This window comes from Hipposideros armiger, unplaced genomic scaffold, assembly GCF_001890085.2.
Source record: "Hipposideros armiger isolate ML-2016 unplaced genomic scaffold, ASM189008v1 scaffold_43, whole genome shotgun sequence".
NCBI lineage: Eukaryota > Metazoa > Chordata > Mammalia > Chiroptera > Hipposideridae > Hipposideros > Hipposideros armiger.
Genome location: NW_017731393.1, coordinates 4,537,082 through 4,560,677, shown reverse-complemented (window position 1 = coordinate 4,560,677; position 23,596 = coordinate 4,537,082). Strand labels below are relative to the sequence as shown.

Here is a 23,596-nt window from a genome sequence, read left to right as displayed (position 1 = left end):
TGAAAGGATATTATCTATTGATATTTAATTTTAAACTATTTAAGATCTATGTAAACAGCACCACCTATTGGTGGATGATTTTAACACTACATTTTAGATTCTGAAACATTTTGCAATGGAAATTTGGTGACAAATCAGGCTTTTTTTTTTTTAACTGAAGAGATTGTTTCATTTTTCAGGGCCCAGGGTCATTTATCTTTTAATCTATATTAAAATAATAAGTGCTAATATTCTTTATGTTGTTCTACTTTTGAGGCTGTTAGGTAAAGAGCCCAGAAATACACGTTTGCTCTTGTCAGTGAAATTAGGAAGAAGAAGGAAGTAATATTAATTGATAGCCATGCATTGGGCACTTTGTCACACGTTTTCGTTAATCCTGCCAATACGCTCTCTACTTCTAGGCGGTTCCATCCCCATTTTGTAGATGAAGGAAACAGGCTAATGGGGGTGAAGCGACTTGCCCAACTGGGACACAAATGAGCTGACTTCGGCATCTGCCTCCTTCCCCCATGTCGAGCTGCAAGTATTGGGTGGAAATGTCTACAAAGCAGTCCTTTTTGTGTTCAATAAAGTCTCCAGTGACTTCTAGACAGTATGAATAGATGGTTCCTAATGACCCTATTTCTAGTTAAAAGCTGCTGAGGGGCGATTGATATAAACAAGGATCACTTCCATAGTAGAGTATTTTGACTTCCAGCAGGAATTTTGTTTCATCGAGTGAAATCCTTTTCAAAAGGAGTCATGAAATGCATGCTGAGAGCTAAGTTTTTATAGATGACTAAGTCACAGAGAAAGAACATGTTTGACATTGAAAGGGCCTCCTCCTTGATGGAGCCTTACCGATCGTTTTCAAGAGCAGGTATATCTGCTCACACAGCATTTGGCCCCTGTCAGTTCTGCTCTAATCCTGGTTTCCCAGGGCACCCTGTTACCCAAGCATGTGTGAGACCTGCAGTGTGCAGGGCCGGGCCCCTGAGCCCTCTTCTAGGAACTTGGGGTAAATCAGGTAACAGATGTGAAAGTGCTGAGTGCGGGTCCCTCCAGGGAGTAGGGGGGCAGTGACTGCTCGGTGAATTGCAGCCTGAACATTCTGTGCTGGACCCTCCTCCTTACAAGCACCCAGTCTGCACTGTGGCAAGTGTGAGCTTTACCGGATGAAAAGGAAAGCGGGCACAATTAGATAGTCCCTGCGCCCAAAGCCCACAGTGCACGTTCTCTGGGATTTGCCGCTATGAGACTGAGGGTTGTAGCCGCTTCATGGGCATGAGGGTGGGAGTTTTTCCTCAGGCCACCTGTCTGGTTTTGTCCTGCTGCCTGCAGACCCAACCACGGGTCTGATGAAGACTCCCGGCTACCTGCGTCCTCTGCGAGCCCCAGGTCCTGCTTAGTGCTTACCAGGGTCCTTAGGACAGTCTCCTGAACCCACTGGATCAAGGGACTGTAAGCCCAGCTCTTCCAGCCAGTCTCCTTCCTGCCAAAATGCAGCAGTAAAATCTGCCCCGGATTGCAACACTGTTCATTTTGCAGATACTGGCCTCAGCCTAGTGCCAGAATAGCCAAGAGATGAGGGCTCGCTTGCCAGCGGGGAAACCCTTTCTCTCTCCTCTGGCCTTCCTGCTCTCCTGGGCTGCAAGGGGGCGGGGGGAGGGGGAGCCATCCTCAGAGAAGGATGAATGACATCTCATCTGGTCCCATCTATTCACCCTGCCCACACGGAACCACACCCTGGCTGTCGAGGGAGTCTTAAGTCACCCACTTAATTTTTCCATGTAGCTCACACCGAGGAATGGGTAATAGACAAATTACATAACACCTCGAGAGGCATCAGCTCCCGTGCCAAGTGAATTCGCAGCCCAAGCACGTTTCAGATGCTGCTGGGTTTGAAGGGCCCACTCTCAGCTCCATTGATGGGGGGTTTTGGAAAGGACCTGTGTCCAGTGCACGGCTCCAGTGAGCTGGTTTGGCCCAGAAGCCACACGGTCCTTAATTCTGGATCATGGTTCTCATCACACGTTCTGTGGGTTTGCCCTTCTCGCCACAGCTAGGGAGATTCGCAGTCACGTCACAGGTTTGTATTTATAACACTTGCACACAGGAGTGAAGTTTTCTCTCCCACTCATTCTTCTTGCCTCTCAGGAAAGATGGTGCATTGGCGGGGATAACGGATTTTAAAGTAAATGTAGAATTTCTTCTGTAAAAATTTAACTTTCTAAAATAATGAACATATAATAGCAATAGTATGCTTTCTAAATACAATATATCAAAAAAGTGAAGCAGAGTTTACAGTAAGAGTTAAAGGAATGTGAGCTCTTCGGAACTACCTACTCCTTCTCTCAGTGACCCTCAGTTGTCACCATGCATGCTGCCTTTTTCTGATCTTTTAATGGCGATCATTCATTCTTCCTCTTACGTTGCTTCAGCATCACAAGTCCAGGGGCCTCCCTATGTCTGGCGTCCGTGCTCCCCTACAGATTTCTCTCAGAGGAACATGATTCGTAATAGCTCTTTTCGTTCTCCAGGAAAGGCTCTGGGTGGCTTCTTTCTGTGTTCATGGCTTTGGCATCTTTCTACTTCTGTGATTGAAGTCATGATGGAAAAAAGAGCTCCCTGTCTTCCGATCGCCTACCTGGCTTGCTGTCGTCATGTTTCTGTAACGTTCGCTTTGTAGTCTTCTGTTTAAGGCTTTCCTCTGGTGTCCTTCCCCTGCCTGTGAATCTAATAATATGTGAAGTTTGGAGGGAAGGTTGTGCTTCCGCTTAGAAAATCACAGGAGTGTCCCTCCCCCGTAACCATGAGAACAAGCCGGGTCATCTACAAAATCACAGCTATTTTAAGCCCACCGAAGTCACAAAGTAATGTGATGAACTAAAGTCCAAAAAGTGACCAGCCTGTCTTAGGAGGGACAGGCCCACAGCTGCAGGAGGAGGGAGCCTTCGTGGCTGGGAGTAAGAAAAGAGCAGCTGAAAGCTTATAAAGAGAGTCTGAGTGTGGACTGCCGGGCAGTTTAGAATTCCTGGGACTCCAGGCACAAGGGGAATCTTCACACACATGCACACCCGTTTCCACAGACCTCCAGTGAGCTCGTGACAGAGATTGGGAGCAGGACAGGAGTGCTCAGGCATGGCCTGCTGTCATCGGAGGGCAGAACAGGGGGACCTAGAGAGACCTCCACACTGTGGGCCTTGCATTGGTGCCAGGCCATGGCTGCCACCCCCACAGAAGGACGGGGAAAGCTGGGAGAGGCCCTGAGGTATGGTGCAGAGTGAAGTCTGAGGTCCCATTGGGAGGACTGAGAGTGACGCCCTCGGCTCTGGGCCTCACATTCGGTTCCAGGCAGCAGTGTGTCTGGCTGCAGAGAGGTAGGGTCACCTGCCCAGATACAGACCCACTGGGCCTGCTGAACTCTGAGGAGGGAGAACTGAGAGGAATCCCACGGGACTCCAGACCTCACCCAGTTCCATCCAGCAGCTGTCTGCTGTCATGGACACCGGGAGCACAGCAACAAAGAAAGCCAAGACCCCCACCCTCCTGGCACTTACCTCTTAATGGGGAGAAGCAAACAACAGCCATGGCTAACGGTGCTCCAGAGAAAAATAAAACCAGCGGGCTGGGGAGGGTCAGGAGCAGGGCCTGTGGAGCTGGCAGGGGAGCATCAGACAAGGCCTCACCTGGGGTGGCTCTGAGCACAGACGCCACGCAGGGGCCCCGTGGCTGGCCGTGGCACTGGCCTCCAGGAGGAGGGGAGGCTGGAGCAGAGCCTGACACCGGAGCCCCTGGCACGCGGGAGGGACAACAGGGGCAGGGTGGCCGGACTCAGGGACAGGGGGAGAGCAAAGGGAGATGGGGCAGAAATGTGAAGGGGTCAGAAAGGTTGTTTGGGGCCTTTTAGGCCCTAAAGGTGAGACTTGGGCTTTTCCATTAAAAGGTGGTGCTGTGCTGTCAGAGCACTGTTTTCAGTGACGTAAGGTTAGAGTTCAGAAAATGAAGCCCTGTAGCAGACCCAACTGCTGAAAACACATTTGAACGGGTGCAGACACTTCCAAAGCATCAGCACAGGTCCCTCCCCGAGGACTGCATCAAATTTTCTGGAAATCAAGGATATTAACAAATATTATTTATTACACCGTGGAGTTAAGGGTGGTGTTTCCTATTGTATTTCAAGTTAAAAAATAAAGAAGTCATATTAGGACTCCATCTGCTCAGGAATATATTTTTTAATATACACACAAAAACAATCTAGGAGCCTCTACAGGTTCACCTTCCTCACGGCCCCCTTAGGTGTGGGTTTCATTTATCAGTATGTCTTGTTCTGGATCTTAAAGCGAGAGGTATTGTGGGACGCAGGGTGGCCCAGTGAAGGCGGCATGGACATCGGAGTCTCACAGACTTGGGTTCAAGTCCTGGCTTTGAGTGGGGCAGGCTTCTTGCGCTGCCTGAGCAACCCTTTCGTCGTCTGGCGGGCGGGGGCGGGGGTGGGAGGGATCACCTGGCCCCCAGGTGGCTGTCATGTGTCGGGCAGGCTGTGCTGTCCTGCACACGGGACTCCTTACGCAGGCTTGTCCAGGGGAAAGCTTGCCCCTGGGGATGGCCTCTGTCCATCCGCGATCCAACCTTGACGTCTTTGGGCATCTGGGTTCCCAGGTGCAGTCATGAGGTGGTCTCGGCCTGGCCGGAGTCCACAGTGGGGTCCCCAGATCTCCAATAAGATGCCCCCGCCCCTCGATATTCCTTACTCTTGCCTCCTTTTCCCCCTCTGCCCCTCTCTCTGCTTCCTCATAGGAGCCTCCCCGCTGGGATTTGGGCTCCAAAAGTCCTCACTCACAACACCCTCTGTCAGGAATTTGCTCATCCTTTTTAAATCAGTTCTTTAAGTCATCCGTCAGAAGAGCATGGGGCAGAAAACAAACCTCTTACACTTTTAGGCCGGGGTGTTTCCATCTTGACCAGCCAGGCGTTTTCCTTCTCCAGACGCTTATGTGCTACCAGTGATGAAGCCATGATTCTGACATCCTGAGCCCGGGTGGGACATTTCTGTTCACACCTGTTCGTTTCTGCAGTTAACATGGTTCTGTTTTTCTTGTTAACACGTGTCATTCCTGCAGCGCCAGGTGACGAACCACTGCAGCTAATGACTTGCGGGGTCTCATGTGAATGAAATTAGCTCCCCAGCCTCCCTTTAAAATCGGGTTTTCTTTTCTCTCCACAGCAAACCCAAGGAGCCCGTCTTCAGTGCGGGTAAGTCTGATTTCATTTTGTGTGGGTGCCCCTCACTCACCTCCGCAGAAGTGCAGATAAAAAGTAGCTATTTCAGGGACCAGCTTTTCACGCATACAACTTCGGTGTCTGTGTGGCGGGGCTGACTGTCCGCCTGTCCCTGGGCGTCCCGTGGCTCAGCCCCTAAAACGGTCAGAAAAACTAAACCCATTACTGACCCCCTTTAAAGCTGGTTTAAGATCCGTCACTGAGGAGGCAGGGTGACATGCCACCACGCATGCCACACTGGATTTCTAGGTTAAAAGACTTCTGTCGCCTCTGTTATCCCTTCCTCACTAGTGGGGCTCCTTTCATCTACACATGCATTTCTCTGCAAAGGAAAGTTTCTGATGCATCAAGCTATAACTTTGTCTAAAAGTAGCTTTTTTTTCTTTTTCTGTCTTTGATTTCCTAAACTGCAAACTAATAGTTCATATCTACCTGTCCATATATCATTTTTAACACATTTAATAATAAGGTAGATGCTATTATTGGGATATTAACCTTATTTAAAAGAGCGTTTAAAATGCAAAAGGATTGATAAATGTGTAAATTAGTTAAATCAATTCAATTTAATTTTTTAAAGATTTTTATTAAAATATAGCTAACATACACTATTAGTTTCAGATGTACATCATAGTTATTCATCAGTACCCACCTGGCACTTTACAGCGTTATTACCATATTATTGATTATATTCCCTATGCTAAAGAAGTGATCCCATGATAAGTCCAGCAACCATCTGACACCATACCATGTCATCACGTTATTGACTATATTTCCTGTGCTGTGTATTACATCCCCAAGACTTATTTGTTTTATAGTCAATTCACTTCGTTTTAATTTTTTCAGATTTTTTTCTTAAATTCAGAAATGAAACATGAAAGTCAAACTTTCGTGTTTCTCAGCATGTGCTTTAGTCTCATTTTCGGGAAGCGTGAAATTACTCCCTGAAAATGTAATTGCCATAAACCTTCAGACTAGGTCTCGAGTGTACTTGTCCGAGTACCAGCAGTGTGTCCAGGTGTGTCTGCCAGGCAGCAGGTAGCCCCTCTGAGGGCCAGTGAGCACCCTGCCCCTGGAGCGGACAGCAGGCCCCCTGCAGTTCTCCACCATCTCTTTATCTAGCACTTCTGTGTCTGTCTCCGAAATCTCAAGGGAAGCGCCGGGTGACACACTGCAAAGGTAGGCGGCCTCTCTGAAACCTCATAGCTCTCTGAGCAAAGCTGCTACCAGGCGACAGAAACCATTTTCATACAGGCAAACAGAGTCTCTCCTTGTATGAAAATGTTTTGTGATGCAAACCACTTGGATTAAGTTAAAAGCACTTCTGAGCCTTGACTTGGATGGGCTTGAATGAGTAGCTATAACTTGGATCTTGATTGATTATTGGCTGATTACAGGAACATTTAAAAAGTCTGTATAAACCTTAAGAGAGCTATAGGACAGCCCCTGGATGTCCACTGATTGCAATGGTCCCTGCACCGCTGCTGGCCCCTCCCCCAGCACCTGGGGGTATGGTGGTTGTGTGCTGTTATCCTAACATGCCTGAAAAAAGTATTGCTTTCCCTTGCTGCATTTTGATTCTAGACATAGGGTGTCTTGAGTTACCAGTACACGGCAATTCCAAGGCTAAATTCAGTGCTGCTTTTGCCTAGTCCAGTAATTTATATTTGTGCAATAAGTAAGCCTCCTCAGTCAGGAGGACTCTGTAACCAGCATGTAACTACAGAATTCGCAAGTAGGCATTTCATATACCTTGATTAAATACAGCCACAGTGGGCTGTTTGTTTGTGTTCTGGAAGTGGCATCGTGTTCTCTTCATTCCTGATCTGCAGTCTGGGGTTCCTTGCTTACACAGAGAATTGATGGAGTCCTTTTTCAGTTAACTTTAAGCCCTGTCACGCCTGCACCTCTTTTTACTCCTGTCAGCCCGCTGGGTGGGTGCATGTAGGTTCTTCGGTTAGTCACACGGTCGGATGAGCTTAGATTTGGGTGAGGGATTAAGGAAGGGAAGAGGTCTCAGGCGAGGAGACGAGCATGGATGGAGGTATAGAGCAGGGTAGCTGTGTAGGGTCACAAAGAGACACGTCTGGCCAGAGAGGAGAATCCATGTGGGTGGGCTGCTTGTGGCAGGGCAGCTGGACCCTTGAATCCAGCAGGTAATGGAGCAGGTGCAGGATTTTGGGTGGAGACTCAGTGAAATCCAATTTGGACCTTAATGGGTTTGGCAGCCGACTATCAGATGACCTGGAGGGCTGGTAAGAAGCCTGTGCGGACAGGGCCTCAGATGAGCTAGTCCTAGTGGATCTGGGGAGGACGGGGCCAAGTGCAAACATTTAACAGGAAGATCCATATAACACAGGGCAGCGACTGGCACAGTAAGCAGGAGTAAACGTGTACTGGTGGTTATTTAAAAGTCCAACTTCATCTGCAGAGTGAAGAGTGTGTCACATGCATGCATTCAAGACCTGAAGTGCATGCACACAGTAACAAAACTGGGGTGGCCTCTTGGTTTTTAGGCAATGTTGCATGTGACACTGTTTGGAAATCCTTAGGAATAAGACTGACAAAACTAACTTGTAAATGTGGTACCTAACGGTACTGGAATGATTTCATGATGCTCCCTCACCAATTTCCTCTCTGCGGATGATTTTCCCATTGAGTGCTGTACAGCTATCCTGGTTCCAACTCTCCTATTTTAGTGCCACTGAGGCCTGTCCTTTGACCTCCAGAAGCATGAGAATGTGGCGCATTCTGAATCAACCAAATTCATCAGGAGCTCACAAGACATTTTCTTTGGTCTTCTTACGTCCTGAAAATGCTAGGCAGAAAACCCCCAGCTGCTCTTTTTTAAAAGTCCAGGAGTAGGGCCGGCTGAGTGGCTCAGTTGGTTAAGAGCTCGCTTAAGAGTTTGAGCTCTGAGCAACAGCGGTTCGAGTCCCGGCCCAAGCTGAGCAGCCACTGAGCTGCCAACAGGTGGCAGGATGGCTCAGCTAAAAAAAATGTTTAAAAGTCCAGGAGTTGCCCCTTGTTGCTATATTATTGAGTTTTACTTTTGTCCCCACAGTTTATGAAAACATTGAAAGTTATTTTATTATCAAAATGTTTGATCTAGAAAGTTTTATTTTCCAGTTCCTCTCTCTAATGGGTCTTTTTCATTTCTGACTTTCCTTTGAGCCACCTCCCGTTTTGCATGCATCCTAGCATGTACTGCTGCTGACTTGGGGGTCTTTACACTTGAAAGAATCGTCCAATGTAAAAGATATATAAAGATACATTTTTACATTGCGATACAACAAGCCACTTTAAATATTGAAGGATACTTTATGAATTTTGATTTTGAAATTGTATTTACATTGAAGTCAATAAATGTTTTCAATGGATTTCTTGAGTTTGTTGTAATTTGGAGGGCTGGCATTCCCCCCCCCCCCCGCCCCGATGATAAAGAAAATGTAAGCACTAAAATAGCTCATGGAAAAATAATGGAATCTAGTTCTTTCCTGCTTTTTTACAATTTCTTGTCTAGTTCATGGACTTAGGTAAGCAGAGTTTTAAAAGTAAACAAGATGAAGTTAGATTTAATTAGAAACGACAATAAAGGGTAAAGATTTCACTTTTCTAATGAAAGGCTAGAGAAGGCTTAGCATAGCTTTAAGGCACATTGGGCACTGAGATGTCTTACTGACATCTTCGTTCTTTTTGTAGAAGAAGGATATGTAAAAATGTTCCTCCGTGGACGCCCTGTCACCATGTATCTGCCCAAAGATCAAGTGGATTCCTACAACTTGGAAGCAAAGGTGGAACTGCCAACCAAGAGACTCAAGCTGGAATGGGTGTATCCTTTTATTCATTGATCAGGTCTTACACCTGATCAGCTGAAGCGATCAGTTGATGAATGCTTTTGACTTGAAGGTTAACTGTAGAATTTCATAAAACATAAGTGTTCTTACGCTTACAAAAGAGCAAAATATTCTACTTTCACTTAAAAAAATTAATTTAACAAAATTGGCCACGTGTCAGAACCCAGTTCTGTGTCCTAGCAAGGGAGTTCCATAAGAGCTACTGATTATGGGGACAGTGACTTGTCATTCCTGAGCAAAATATTTGTGATTCTTGCTCAAATAACATATACCATACTTTCCTGAAAAGATATACTAAAATGTCATATGATTGATTTTTTTTTTTTTTTTGCGGAGGGCGGAGAGTCATGGGACTATGCATCACAAGCATCTGGCCTGGATTTTAATTTTTCCGACAAAATAAAGTTAGTTAAAAACATAGAAAAGCAAGTTTAGCAAAAATCACAATGGGTAAAATTTTAGATTCGAATGAAAATAAAAGGGCTGTTAACTGTCATCTACTTAGTCAACTCTTCAGGGGCCAGTGGAAAAGCCAGGAGCTTTACACGTTTACAAGGAAACAGCAGTTGAAAATGAAAGGAAATACTGAATTTGTGAAGGAGAAAGTGAGATTATCAGAGATAGACACTTTACTGGGCTGGCAAAACGTTTCTAAACCGGAAGGAAGAAAGAGCCTCCCCTCGAAGGAAGCACTGACATTCCTCCTCAAACCGAGTGGGGACCCTGCCAGCCGTGGGGGCTGACTTCCAGATGAACACTGACAAACTGAAGAAGTAACGTAAGAATACGAATACTCAAGTACTAAATGAACGAGTACAATTAATGGCATCGCCGAAATCGACGTGGAACATAGATATATTACCACTTAAAAATATAACAGGAAAAAGCTTCCCGCCCCCAAAATCTAGGCCACAAAAATCTCAGTCAGCCATATGACTAACCGTTTTGAAATAAAGCTCTTGGAACATAGTATGGGATTTGGAAAGTGAACGAGTTTCCGAGGAGAAAACACTGACAGACAGGAAAATAGAGCCTGTGAGAAAGGGGAAATTAAGTGTTGATTTATTTTATTTTATTTTATTTTATTTTATTTTTCACTTTTTGTTTACTTTTGCTTCATTTTACTATTTTATTATTTTATTTTATTTATTTATTTTTAACATTAGAGGACACCTACAGAGGCCACCTTCCAGTCCATGCAGATTTTAAGACAAAGAGCAAAAACGCTTTCTCTACCCTCAAGCAAATATTTATTGAGTACCAGTTTAATGTGATGCTCTGAACACAAGTCATAAGTTCATTTCAATTGAAGCTGTTGTAATTTCAGTTAGAAGAATTTCTACTGTATTTGAAATTATGGAATCATATTCTTTGGATGTTTTTTAGAATTATCATCTATAGGTAAATTTCTCCTCCCAAAAATATATATTTTTTTTATGCTTTCAGATTCAGATGTCATAGCATTCACCTGCACCTGTTTGGAAATCTATTTTGGCACACGTAATTGAAGTGATTCAGCTCTTCTTTAAGTCAGTAATTGTTAAATTGATTCCATCAGATCTGGAAAGCATTATTCAAAGCACATTTGTTCAGTCTACTCCCTGTTCATATTTTAGAAGATATGAAACAGTGGCATTTGCTCCAAATAAATGGTATTTTTTGCCGGGTTATTTTTTTCACATCCAAGTTCATGTGACGTTTTGCTCTCAAAATAGTTTTCAAGGTTTGGAAGTGTATCCATGCCAAAATATTAACAGAAGTAATTAGCCTAAGAAGCTGGGAATGGTTGGGGCAAGGAAGATCTAGATTTTTTTTTTATAAGTACTAATATATTTATTATGGCATAAAGTAGTATTTTATACATTAACTCAATGTTATAGTAAAAACATTTTATGTACAATTGTAAAGAAGACCTAAATTTTTTACCTTTGTGTGTGTGTGTGTGTGTGTGTGTGTATGTGGTTTGCATCTTTTACAAGTACGTTTGTAATGTAAAAGATTTAGTTCTAAGATTACAGTAAAAAACTTATGATTGACTTCACTGAAGTATATAAAAGTCAATTATCAGTGTCTTAAAATTTCTTTTTAAATACTCTAGAACATAGGGAATGTCACAGCACAAAGTTTTTTCCTTGGAATAGGACTGATAACCTCACACTGCTTAATATTTGGAATAATAGTAACAACATTTTCACAAAGATTTAGTTTTCCAAACAAGCTGCAAAAGCCACCAACTACAATTGGGATGCGATTGATTTCGCAGTCATGATTCTAGAACCAGGCTGAGTCTCTCATTAATTCACAGAGTAATGGCCATTTCGGTTCCCAACCGTAACTTCCTGTCTCAAGAGGACAATGAGTTAAAAGATGACAGATCCACTCGGCTCTGTTGTTCCTTCTGACTCTAGCTCCCAGAGCCAAACCCTTGCCTTTAAAAGAGCTGATTTGAGAGGGAAAGTGAACACACTATGGACTCCTGTGATAGTTCAGTAGATCTGAGCAAGCAGTGTGATAACGTTACACAGGAAAGGCAGCAGAAAGGAAAGAGAAACAAAAACTGGTATGAAACGTTCCAGCATTGCTGGGAATTAGCATAAAAATACACCTTCAGGTGAATTTAATTCTGGAGTCAGGCTGGTACGGTTTGGCAGAATGGTTTGCTTGTCGGCCTTTCAGAACACCGGCTGGGCAACACTGAAAGGCAGACAAGGTGGGAAGAAAGGCATCCACATAAAATGCCAACAGTTCAGCAAAAAAAGTGGTTTCCTGGCTGTTGCTTCCCAGATCCGTGATTGATGGACTAAATTGAAAAGAGTTCATCTCCCAGTAACTTGACGAATTCTGATCCAGTTACCTTTCGTAAATAAAATACTAAGTTATCATTTTTGATCAAGCTGAAAAATTCAGCTTTCAAAATATAATACTTTCTAAAAGCAAAACCACATCTTCGTACTGTTAAAAGTACTGTATTTTGCCATGTATAATATACACTTTTTTGCCCAAATTTGTGAGGGAAAAATAAGGATGTGCATTATACATGGGTAATACTTGTTCCATATCTATATAAATGTTTTTAATTCTTTTATTTATACTTATGAGTTAAACGTGTAACTCTAGAAATCAATAATGATATCCAAATGCAAAATAACACCCTGAAATATGATAACCAGTTTTGTTGAACTTAACAGGAACTTGCAACAAGGAAGAGTCCTTAGCCTTCTATGATGCGTAAATATTGTAAATTTGTTACCGGTACATAAAATTTCTTGTATTTTGTAGCTATTCTTATGTTTTGTAATTATTTATTACATAAAATTTCTTATACCATAATATGTTTAAAAATAAATGCTAAAATTCCTTTATAATACAAAAACAAGTACCTAAATTTAAGCAAATAAAAATTTGAATTAAAAAATTGAAACATTTTTTTCCCCTGAAAGTTTGGCCCCAAAACATGGTGCGCATTATACACAGCAAAATACGGTATATATTCACATTAAATCAATGACCAATTCCAACTTTATTGCCTGCCTATATGGCGGGGGGGAGGGTCAGATATATTTGGCAGAGTATTTACAATTTAATGTTATTTAAATTTGTGAAATTGGTGGCAACAGTCACATCGACTTTTATTGCCTATGCCTGTTCAATAAAGCTGATGCTTTGTCAGATGTTAAAATGAAAGAAAAATTTGACCTTGACATACACGAAGCTATGGATACAGGGGCCGCGACTGTCGGAATAACCTGTACCTGCTTCCGACGGGTGAGACGGTATATTTCATCGCGTCAGTGGTCGTGTTGTACAACGTGGAGGAACAGCTTCAGAGGCATTACGCTGGCCATAATGACGACGTGAAGTGGTGAGTCCTCCAAAACTGGGGTGCCTGTTACACTTGTGACACAGTCTTAGCAGAAAGGAGGTCAGTGAATTTGTCTGAAACTAATTACATGAAATACTTCCATTTTTATCGACCTGCTGTCTTCCAGCATACATGAATGCTACCATTTTCAGTAACATCAAATTGTAAATATTAACCTTATGCTATTTTTCATTAAAATTCTACACCGGGGGAGAGGTAACAGGACCAGTGGAAATCAGACTACTATTATGTAAATACACTTAAGTGGAACAGTCTTCATCTTTTTTTTTTTTCAGTGTTAAATAACCTTTAAAAGTTCCTCAAAATTAGTAGGAAGCCATTTGTTCCACCCTCTAGTGCAGCGGTTCTCAACCTTCCTAATGTTGCGACCCCTTAATACAGTTCCTCATGTTGTGGTGACCCCCAATCATAAAATTATTTTCGTTGCTGCTCTATAACTGTAATTTTGCTACTGTTATGAATCGTAATGTAAATATCTTTTTGTTTTCCGATGGTCTTAGGAGACCCCTGTGAAAGGGTCGTTCGACCCCCAAAGGGGTCACGATCCACAGGTTGAGAACCGCTGCGAGTGGATTAAAAGTGTGTTTCAGTTTCTGACATTGAAATAGAGAAAGAAAGGGATCTGAGAAAATAGGATCTTTGGGGAAAGCTCTTCATGTGTGTATCGTTTACTAGCTACCTGGCTCTCTAAGACACCTTTATAGTTTTCTATCCTTAAAACACATCATCTTAACGAACCGTATTACCTAAACCAGTAGCTCTAATAGACCCCTGTTTGGAGGCCTTCATACATCTCATGCTAACAGCTTCTAATTTGGGTCTTTATTTTTTAATACAAATAAAAATGTTTTCCCTCATGTTTATGCCTGGGCCTGCTTTTCTCATAATTCATGTACAGCTCTTGGTGGGGTTTTATGTATCTTGGAAGGATGGATGGGTGAAACAATGGATTTATGTATTTCTATTTGTCCTAGGTCCCTGGTCAATTATAAAAGCCCTCTTGGGGAAAGATGATATCTTTGCTGTTTGCTATATTCAAAATGACTTCTCAGTAAAGCTTGCAGACTAATTAAGTGGTTCTGAGATTGAAATGGTATTTTGCAAGCAAAGAATGCCTTTTCCTTGAGTTTGAAATTTCTCTGGAGGTGAAGGAATTGAGATGAAATGAAACAGGCGCGAATTGTCTGAGGCCATTGGTTTGCTCAGAGAGTTCATCACCAGCCTATAAAGAAGTTAGGCATTATGTATTTCTTACATTTAAATTTTCAACTAGGGTATATCTGATCAAGGAAAAAGTAAAGCTTACTTTTAAAGAGTAGGTACTTCATAAATGTCCTTTTTTTTTTAGCCTAGCAGTTCATCCTGATAAGATCACTATAGCAACAGGACAAGTCGCAGGCACGTCTAAGGATGGAAAAGTGAGTTACATTATCTTTTCATATTTTTGTATGAGCTGGTAACACAACAGAACATTGTGCTGATGAATAAGCCTGCTTAGGTATAAAGTATCTGAATACTTCTTAATCCCTCATTAGAATATTTTATTGCAAATTAAAATTTTTCCAGTGACCTAAAAACCCTTTGAGTTCACCTTAATTTCAGACAGTTTTTAAATAGCATTGTTCTTGCCTCAGAATTCATTAATTCTTAAGATATTTACATACATGATAAACATTAAAATAGTAAGTACGCATTTAATAAGTAAAATTGAAACCATAATGAATAATAATTTGATATGGGCGTTTTTGCCTGTTCCGCGAATTTCAGGCACCCTCTGTGGGAATCCCTGTTTATGACTTCAGCCCATGGAGTTTGTATCTGTGTGTGATCCACAAAGCCTGTGAGAGTTTTATCACAAATTCTGTAAGCACTTCAGCAAGACTTTAATTTGTATTTTAAAGAATCAGGGCTGGCCGAGTGGCGCGTTGGTTAAGAGCTGGCTTGGGACACCAGAGGGCCCCGGTTCGGATCCCACATATGAGGGCCAGTGACACTGCCCTCCACAGCTAAGATGCTGAACAACAGCTCAACTTGGAGCTGGGCTGCCCTGAGTCGCCGGCAACGGCATAGGCTGCAGCCACTGCTGCAGTGGGTTGCCATGGGCTACTGTGTGTAGCCAGCAGCCAGCGTGAGCGGCCAGCAGCCGCTATGAGCGGCCATCCAGAAGCCGGCGACTGATCTGCCTCACAAGGGAAGAGCACAATGATGGTGCCAACTTGGGCCAGTGAAGCAGCGTCCTCCACAACTAGACTGAAGAACAAAAGGACAGCAGTTCCCCAATTCTGTTCCCATCCCCCAATTCCCCAATAAAAAATCTTTAAAAAAAAGAATCAGAGGGCCAGCCTAGTGGCTCAGTTGGTTAAGAGCACACGCTCTGAGCAACAGGGTAGCCAGTTCAATTTCCACATGGGCCAGTGAGCTGCGACTGAGTTGAGCTGCCACTTAGCTGCCAAGAGGTGGCAGGATGGCTCAGCTGGTGAGAGCACGTGCTCCTAACAACAAGGTTGCCGGTTTGACTCCCTTGTGGGAAGGTGGCTACGCCCACCCACAACTAAGATTAAACACAGCACCTTGAGCTGAGCAGCTGCGAGCTGCCAATGGGCGGCCAGATGGCTACCAGTCTTGGAGCTGAGCTGGCTGCACCCTCCACAACTAAGACTGAAGGACAACAACTTGGATGTTCCCCTTCCCCAATTCCCCACTGAAAAAAAAAAAGTTAAAAAAAAAAAAAAGAATCAGAGAGGGAGCTAATGGACAATGCACAACTGGCTTCTAGTTATCTGTTTACAACAGGCTCGGGTCATTGTCGTGTCTTATCCAAAACTGGTGGCTTTTTTGATGTCTACCTTAGTATAGCTTATTATTGCACAATGTATGATCTGAAACTAGTTACATATACTTCCACTTTCCTCAACATGTTTTCTTCCAGCAAACATGAATGCTACCATTGTTCAAAAAATACTTCAATAACATCAAATTTTAAATATTAACCATATGTAATTTTCCATTAAAATTCTACACCTGGGGAGAGGTAACAGGAGCAGTGGAAATCCGACTACTATTATATAAATACACATAAGTGGAACAGAGTCATCACCTTTTTTTTTTTTTTTTTTTAATGTTAAATGACCTTTAAAAGGTCTTTGAAATGAGTAAGAAGCCATTTGTTCCTCCCTCTAGTGGATTAAAAGTGTATTTCCATTTCTGGCCTTGAAATTAATGAGAACTTTAGAGCCAGAGAAAATGTGATGTGATCGTCATATGAGCCACCCCTTTCAAGTTACATGTGGAGAAATCCACAGAGGCCGAGAGACTGTACAGATGCCCAGCTACTTAGAGACAAGTTCCAACTGGAGCCTAACCGGCCTGCACCTGACCCCACTCTGTCCCCTAGAAGCGATACAAGGCCTTTTCTTGATAAACCTCCTGATGGTTCTGGAATGCTTTCTTCTATTGAGGAAAAGAAAAATTAGTATTAAACCACCTTGGAACACAATTGAGAGGGGTTTAAACTAAATTAGAACAATTCGAAATTCTACTTTTGCATAATTGATTGCCCGTTGTGCTTCTGTGGGGCCCAAGGACCCCTCAAAACTCTTCAGTGGCGCCCCAGTCCTACTGAATCCACACACACTTACACCGTAGTAGTAATACACACTTTATAAGAATGACCCTTGTATGAGATGAGATTCCATTTTCCTTCTCCTTTTTCATTTTTAAAATCCAGACACATCCAGATGTACAAATTAGAATATCCCTGTGGTTATCAAGAATTGGCTATTCAAAATTTAAGACATTGTAGGCCTAAGGTTAAATCAGTCACAGCAGCCATGACCTCCTGAAGCCTCAGGAATCTTCCATTTACGTTAAAAGAATTCTCAAATTGCAGAAAAAGACCTTTTGTTTTGACAAAACTGAAATAACCATGTAGCTTCAAGGTAAAGATAAATTTGTGTCACCATCACAATTGGTGACCCTGCGTTTCTTTTCTACACAGCAATTGCCCCCACATGTCCGCATCTGGGATTCCGTGTCGTTGAATACCCTGCACGTCATCGGAACTGGGTTTTTTGACCGAGCCGTCACCTGCATTGCATTCTCCAAATCTGTAAGTATGAGCCCTGTGGACTCTGCAGCCTTGGCCCCCAGGGAGGAGAGAATCAGCTCAAGGCTGAGGAGGAAGAGAGTTAACACCCTGGGTGATGGCCTGCCAGGGTGTGTGTGCAGATGGAACTCTGAAACCCGCCTGCTTCCCAGGCCCCCTCATTCAGACAGAGGTCACACACCTCCAATCAGATTTTTTCCAGCCCCATGGGTGTGGCGATGGCAAGAGGCCCTGCAGCCACACTGTTTTGCCTGCTCTGGCCTTGAATTTCAGCTGCCCCTCCCCAGGTTGCCCCAGCATCTCTCATCCTCCCAGAGGCTGGCTCGCTGTCTGTGAGCAGAGCAGGGCTTGGACGGGCCGCGTGGCCTCCCAGGCTCGCTTAGGACGTGCCTGCGCCACAGACCCACCCTTCCCACCACTTCTTCAGCCAGTTCAGAAACTTACAGTCCGGGCACACAGACGTGTCTGCATCCAAACAGCACACGCCTCACCCCCAGGGCCCTCACTCCTCGTTCACCCTTAGTGACCCGTCAGCGGTTTGTACCGGGCCTGTGCTGAGCTGCGGGCACGGTCCCCGCCGGGAGGAGGGCTCTGCAGCCCCTTTGGAGGCTGGTTTAATGGAACTGCTGGTGGAGAGCCACCCCGGACCCCTCTCTCCGGCTCCTGTCCCTTCATCACCCCTGCTCCCCCTGTCTGTCTGCCCAAGTAAGCAGGTTTCAAAAGCAGCGGGTAAATATTCTTTAAAGTGTAGCGGACTCTTTATGAAAAATAAAATGAATGTTCATTGTGAACCGCGCTCACCCTGTTTTATTCTCAAGTGTAGTCTCCCTGTGAAACCCTTTGTTTTCCAGAATGGAGGAAGCAACCTCTGTGCTGTGGATGACTCCAACGACCACGTGCTGTCCGTGTGGGACTGGCAGAGAGAAGAAAGGCTAGCAGACGTGAAGGTCTGTCCAAGCCTGGTGCGGGCTCTGCTCTGACTTTCCCCCTGGGCGCCTCTCATCCCGCTGGCTGCCGGCCCCCATTCCCCATGCGGCCCTCAGAATCCCTTTCCTTCACCAGAGTCCTTGGACCCGGCCCCTGTCCCCAACAAGGAGGCCATGCCCCGGTCCTGGCAGGGTTTCCTTCTCTCTTCACAGTGTCTGTAAGGGTTTTCCCGACTTACAGCCACGATTCTTTTAATTTGTTCCATCGTTCATTTGTTCATTTTTTCTTGCTTTCATTCAATAAATGCCAAGGGTCCCCTGTGTACTCGCATGTCAGGAAGCCCTGGAGGTGTGGTTAATTCTGAGATGTGCTCGCTGCCCCGCCAGGCAGGGGCCAGGAGGGGAGCAGGCTGAGGGCTGGGGTCAGGGTCAGCACAGCCAGCGTGGGGCTTGTCCAGAGCTGAGCGCCCTCGGGAAAGATGAACATATGCCGCTGCCAGACCCCAGTCCCTCCAGTGGGACTCTGCCTGCAGTGGTGCCTTTGGGTTTTTCTTTACCACCTCTAGTCCATTCTGTATAATATGTCAATGAACTTTCCTTAAGCTTTCTTATGTTTTTCTTCTGTTAAATCAGGGTTCGGTCTGTTTTATAGAATTGACTTTAGATTTCTCATCCTGGCATCCATTAACCTAAGATAACCTTACATCCCTAATAGTATGCCTCTCACCGGATCACCCTACTCACCTACCATTAGGATCACCATTGGATCACATGACATACCTAACTTTCTTGCATGTTGGGATGCATCCTTTGTGTGCTAATTTGTCATGTTTCCTAATACCTGTTTTCATGCTATAGCCCTGCCTTCTAATATTCTGGTCAAGTATTTAAGTTATTGCTATGTTACTAGGTTGGATATAATCAGAGGCAAGTTATTATCCAGGTTTAAAAAGGTATAACTGAATTATCAAGTAAAAGGAACAATCATGGCCTGATTCACCCAGGATGCAGGTCCTGGAAATCCGATAACAGGTGAGGGGTAGTGAGGTACAGCCGAGGAGCTGGATCTCCAGCTCGGTACCGACCCACCGGCACAGCCCCAGGAACTGCACCAGGCAGGACTCCCAGGGCAAACATGGTGGCCAAAGTGAGCCAGGAACCCTGGCGCCGTAGAAACTCCAGATTTCTGGGCCCTTCCCGGAGGTTCCAATCACTAGATGGGGTCAAGGCCTGACATCTGCATTTAACACACATCAGCTGATTTTGGTTGTTCAGCTAGGGCTAGGAAACCGTGCTGGGGAGAGGAGAGCAACTCTGGCGGTTCTTAGGACCCCAGCTGCTCCTGAGCCACTCCTTCAGCGAATGCGTGAGAAGTGCTGAGAAGCCCACCTGTGCACTGTCGTCAGGCTACAGTTCCGTGGGGGAGACAGACGAGGAGAGGCTAAGCCCACAGCAAACCTAAGTTCAGTGTTCATAGAAGATAAATTCAGTGGGGGAAAATCTAGAGGCCAGGGCCTAACTTAATGCATTATTTATTTGTGGTTCAGATTTTATTTTCCTAAGTGTCTTAAGAGATTTGGGACATTTGACTCTCCCTGTTTCGCTCAGTGTTCTAATGAAGCTGTATTTGCGGCGGACTTCCACCCCACGGACACCAATATAATAGTCACCTGTGGAAAATCACATCTCTACTTTTGGACGCTAGAAGGAAACTCCCTCGTTAAAAAGCAAGGATTATTCGAGGTACAATTAAATGGCCCATGTAGTTTTATTTTTCACTGAGTGTACTTGTGGTCAGCCACTTCTCGGGCAGCTTTGAGGCATCATCTTAGAATGTAATTGGCCAATGTGGGGGTGTAGTGACAGAGACTATTCCTGGGGCCCCCCTAACAGAGTTGGGGAGCCCCTTGTGTCTCATGGATGACACCAGTGATGCCAAGAAGGAAGGATGGGCCAACACAGGGAAGAAAGAAGGCACTCAGGAGGTCAGTCGGGCAACACATCTTTGCAAAGGGTGCTAGACACTCCCTGTGCCTTTTAGTCTGACCACTTGGGGACCTTGTGACAGCATCTCTTCTCTGTGGGGATATTTGTCACTATACCCGAAGGCTGTTAGAGGACTTCTTTATACTGGTGCCAGGGCCCCTGTTCCTGAGGCCATAGTCGTGACAACACAGTCCACCCCTTAGGCCTCTCCAACACCCTCCTCAGCTCAAACTGTCTGCAACTTTGTAAGTACTGGGAGTTTCTTTATTTTAGAGCAGATAATCTCATGGTATAAGTGACGTCATAGTAGATAAAAATGAAAGGCATGCAATGTGGTGACAAACTGACGCTATCCTGCTTGGGATTACAGTGAATCTAGATATTATTAATACAAACGAAAGCATGCCTTGACTAAATATATGTATATATTTACAATATTCTGCAGAAGCAAGAAAAGCCAAAGTTTGTCCTCTGTGTGACTTTTTCTGAAAATGGTGACACCATTACCGGAGATTCAAGTGGCAACATCTTGGTATGGGGAAAAGGTAACAGCTGATTGTTCTCACAGCAAACATTTTTTGATAACGGTGTAACAGGTCAAATGTGACTTCATATAAGAATTGTCTACTCATATAATCTACAGGATTGCTATTCCGAGTTATGTAGGAATATACATGATATGTATGCATGTGTCACTTGAAGCCATAACACTAGCACGGAGGAAAACAAGAATGGTTAGAGTTAGTTGACAGTTCATTGATCTTCTGTCATTCTGAAGGCTCATTAAGTCCAAGATATTATGATGGAATTAACAGCTTTATTAGGAGCTCTGTTAACAAATTATAATGATAACGTATTCAGTAACTATTATAAAATAATTCAATACCTGTTATGGACCCCGTAGCATTTGGCAGACATTACTGAGCACTAATTATGCGCGAGGCAGCGTACTAGAAGCTGTGGGCACACAGGTGGGTCAGACCCGAATTCCCCACTGTCAGAGAGCAAACATGTGGTAAGCAGGATTCTTCCCTCCGAAAACATCCATTCCGTTAAGCTCGATGAGCATTTGTGCACGCTTCCCGTGTGCCAGGGAGAAAAGGGAAAGGACACCGTCCCTGTCCTCAGGGACCTCCGAGTTTGGGTTGGGGGTAAGGGTGGAAACAGCCCATCAATGTAATTTCAGACGAATTTGGTGATTTCTGTAGTACCCCCGCTACTCGGGGTGCTGGGTGCTCTTGAGGTGGTTTCCTTTCACCCTCATCATGACCCTGGGATAAGCAGGAGCCCGTTACACAAACAGGGACCTGAGATGCAGGGCAGTTAAGTCACGGTCCAGACACCCAGCGCATCAGCCTCTAGCCCCCTGTCCTCCCGCTGTGCCCTCCGCACGGTGCTTTGGGTTCGCGTGCCTTCCTTAATTATGAAGTGATCCAGTCCGTGCTTGCCTGGTGCTCCGCGAACTTGGAGAGACCGATTCCTTTGCAGAGTCACACCACAAACGATGTTCTAATCCACAGTGTCGATTTTAACACAAAAGCAAACTTCGGTGGGCAGAGGTGAGCCTTTCTGTAAAATACTAAGGATGGTCTCCTTGGTGTGTTTAGGTACGAACCGAATAAGCTATGCCGTTCAAGGGGCCCACGAGGGTGGCATTTTTGCACTTTGTATGTTAAGGGATGGCACGCTGGTCTCGGGAGGAGGGAAGGATCGCAAGCTCATTTCTTGGAATGGAAACTATCAGAAACTTCATAAAACTGAGGTAAGACAGCAAGTGGTGCTATTGAAATCCATTTTGAACATTCAGTTGTTATTCTAACCAGTTTCCTTGTAAGTTTGAAACCTGTAGCATAGTTTTGAAAACTGTTTAGATAAAATTTTATGAAATGGGATATTTCATTAAAATCATGGAGGCGGTTTAAGTGCAACTACTAAAGTGGAATTAGATTTATAAAATTTGATGTTGTAACATATTTCACATTTAGGATACTTTTATAGTACAACCAATCTTACTTTTCCAAGGAAATATTATCTATATTTTGGTTTATCTTTGAAATCTTCTTTTTCACTTTAACTTCCAGTGTGTTACTTTGTGGAGACAGTATCGCTTTGAGCTAATATTTATTATCTCCTTTGTACATGGCTCAGTGCCAACACAGTATCTAGAGCTCTGCGTTCTTCTTTCGTATCTGTTTCACCTCCTTATTATGTGGGTAGCAGCTTGCTTTCCGAACGGTAGGAGCCAAAGGCAAGAAATTTAACATTCCTTCTACACACTCACTGAAGTTTCTCCCCCAGACCCCAGGAAATTATGAGCAGACAGATGTCAAGGTCAGCCTCAACCTGAAGGTTGATGGTCGTCATCCCTAGCATAGAGTGAACATACTGTAGAACTTTTCCAACTTCTAAGTCGGATGCACACAACACATTACATCCTGTAACGCATGTTACATCTGAGAGCCGCTGGCACCGTGCTTTGGCTGTGGGAGAATTTGGTTTCACTGATTCTTGCTCTTAAGAAAGGAAGCCCTTCATCTGAGCTTGGAAATTGCTTCCCTTCCATGGAGATTTTAACCATCACAGCATTTATTTTATTTTATTTATTTTTAGAAATTTTATTGGGGAACAGTGTGTTTTTCCAGGACCCATCAGCTCCAAGTCAAGTAGTTGTCTTCAATCTACAATAGTTGTGGAGGGTGCAGCTCTGTGGCCCATGTGGGAATCGAACCGGCAACCTTAGTGTTATGAGCCTGTGCTCTAACCACCTGAGCTAACCACTCCCCACCCCCAGCATTTTTTTATCACAAGATTTGACCAGCATTTGTTTGAACCCACGTTAAATTATAGCCTTAAGCAAAGCTGCACAGCCTCACCCAGTTTCATAGAAGACACTCACCATTTTTGTAACATCCGCTATTCCTCTCCACTAGCCTGGATTGACATCACCTGTTCTCAGATCTGTGCTAACGGGCACGCTAGAGGTCGAAAGTGTGCATGGGAGCAGGCTGCTTCGTCCCTTCCTACAACGGGCGTATTGACAGTCAACCACCAGGGTCTGGCTGTGGCTTTTGTTCTTTGGACAGTGTGAAACCCTCCACTTCCTTTATCCTAGCGAGTTGTCCGTGGCTGGTGTATTTTGAAATTATTTTTCTTCACATGTAGATAATTCCATATGTTTACCAACATGAACAACGGATTTCAAAGCTAAAGAGAGCGAAATTGCCAGACAACTCACCATTTCAAGTTACAGTAAATTTTAGGAACTCGTATTATGGCACATTGTGTTATTCTTTACTTTCCAATATTTACCTGCCACTGCTAGGCAAGGTCGTCATAAGTAAAGAGTAAACTAACCGGTAGTGTTTCTCACTTTTTAATCTTGTCAAGAAAAAATGCTTTCTTCTTTATTATAATTTTTTTAACGACATTACTCTTGCTGATTCTTTTAAGGCTTATAAAATGTTCGGAGTTTAAATGTAAGTAAGATTTGGGGTTTTGATCATTCATACAACAAGTACTGGTTGTGGACCTTTCTCTCTCTCTCTCTCCGTGTGTGTGTGTGTGTGTGTGTGTGTGTGTG

General features: G+C 44.2%; 1 protein-coding gene across 9 annotated transcripts in view; it reads left to right on the top strand.

Moving 5' to 3' along the window:
• Positions 1-23,596, top strand: part of EML1 (EMAP like 1) — a 172,477-nt gene that overhangs the window by 133,747 nt on the left and 15,134 nt on the right. For 6 of the 9 annotated variants that reach the window (XM_019639385.1, XM_019639389.1, XM_019639384.1 and 3 more), the window contains 10 exons: positions 5,207-5,235; positions 6,382-6,438; positions 8,962-9,091; positions 12,829-12,978; positions 14,348-14,417; positions 16,997-17,107; positions 17,956-18,051; positions 19,639-19,773; positions 20,462-20,561; positions 21,624-21,778. In XM_019639385.1, the coding sequence (XP_019494930.1) occupies positions 5,207-5,235; positions 6,382-6,438; positions 8,962-9,091; positions 12,829-12,978; positions 14,348-14,417; positions 16,997-17,107; positions 17,956-18,051; positions 19,639-19,773; positions 20,462-20,561; positions 21,624-21,778 (1,033 nt within the window). The remainder of the gene's footprint in view (positions 1-5,206; positions 5,236-6,381; positions 6,439-8,961; positions 9,092-12,828; positions 12,979-14,347; positions 14,418-16,996; positions 17,108-17,955; positions 18,052-19,638; positions 19,774-20,461; positions 20,562-21,623; positions 21,779-23,596) is intronic. The other 3 variants (XM_019639387.1, XM_019639383.1, XM_019639382.1) reach the window with 1 other exon arrangement.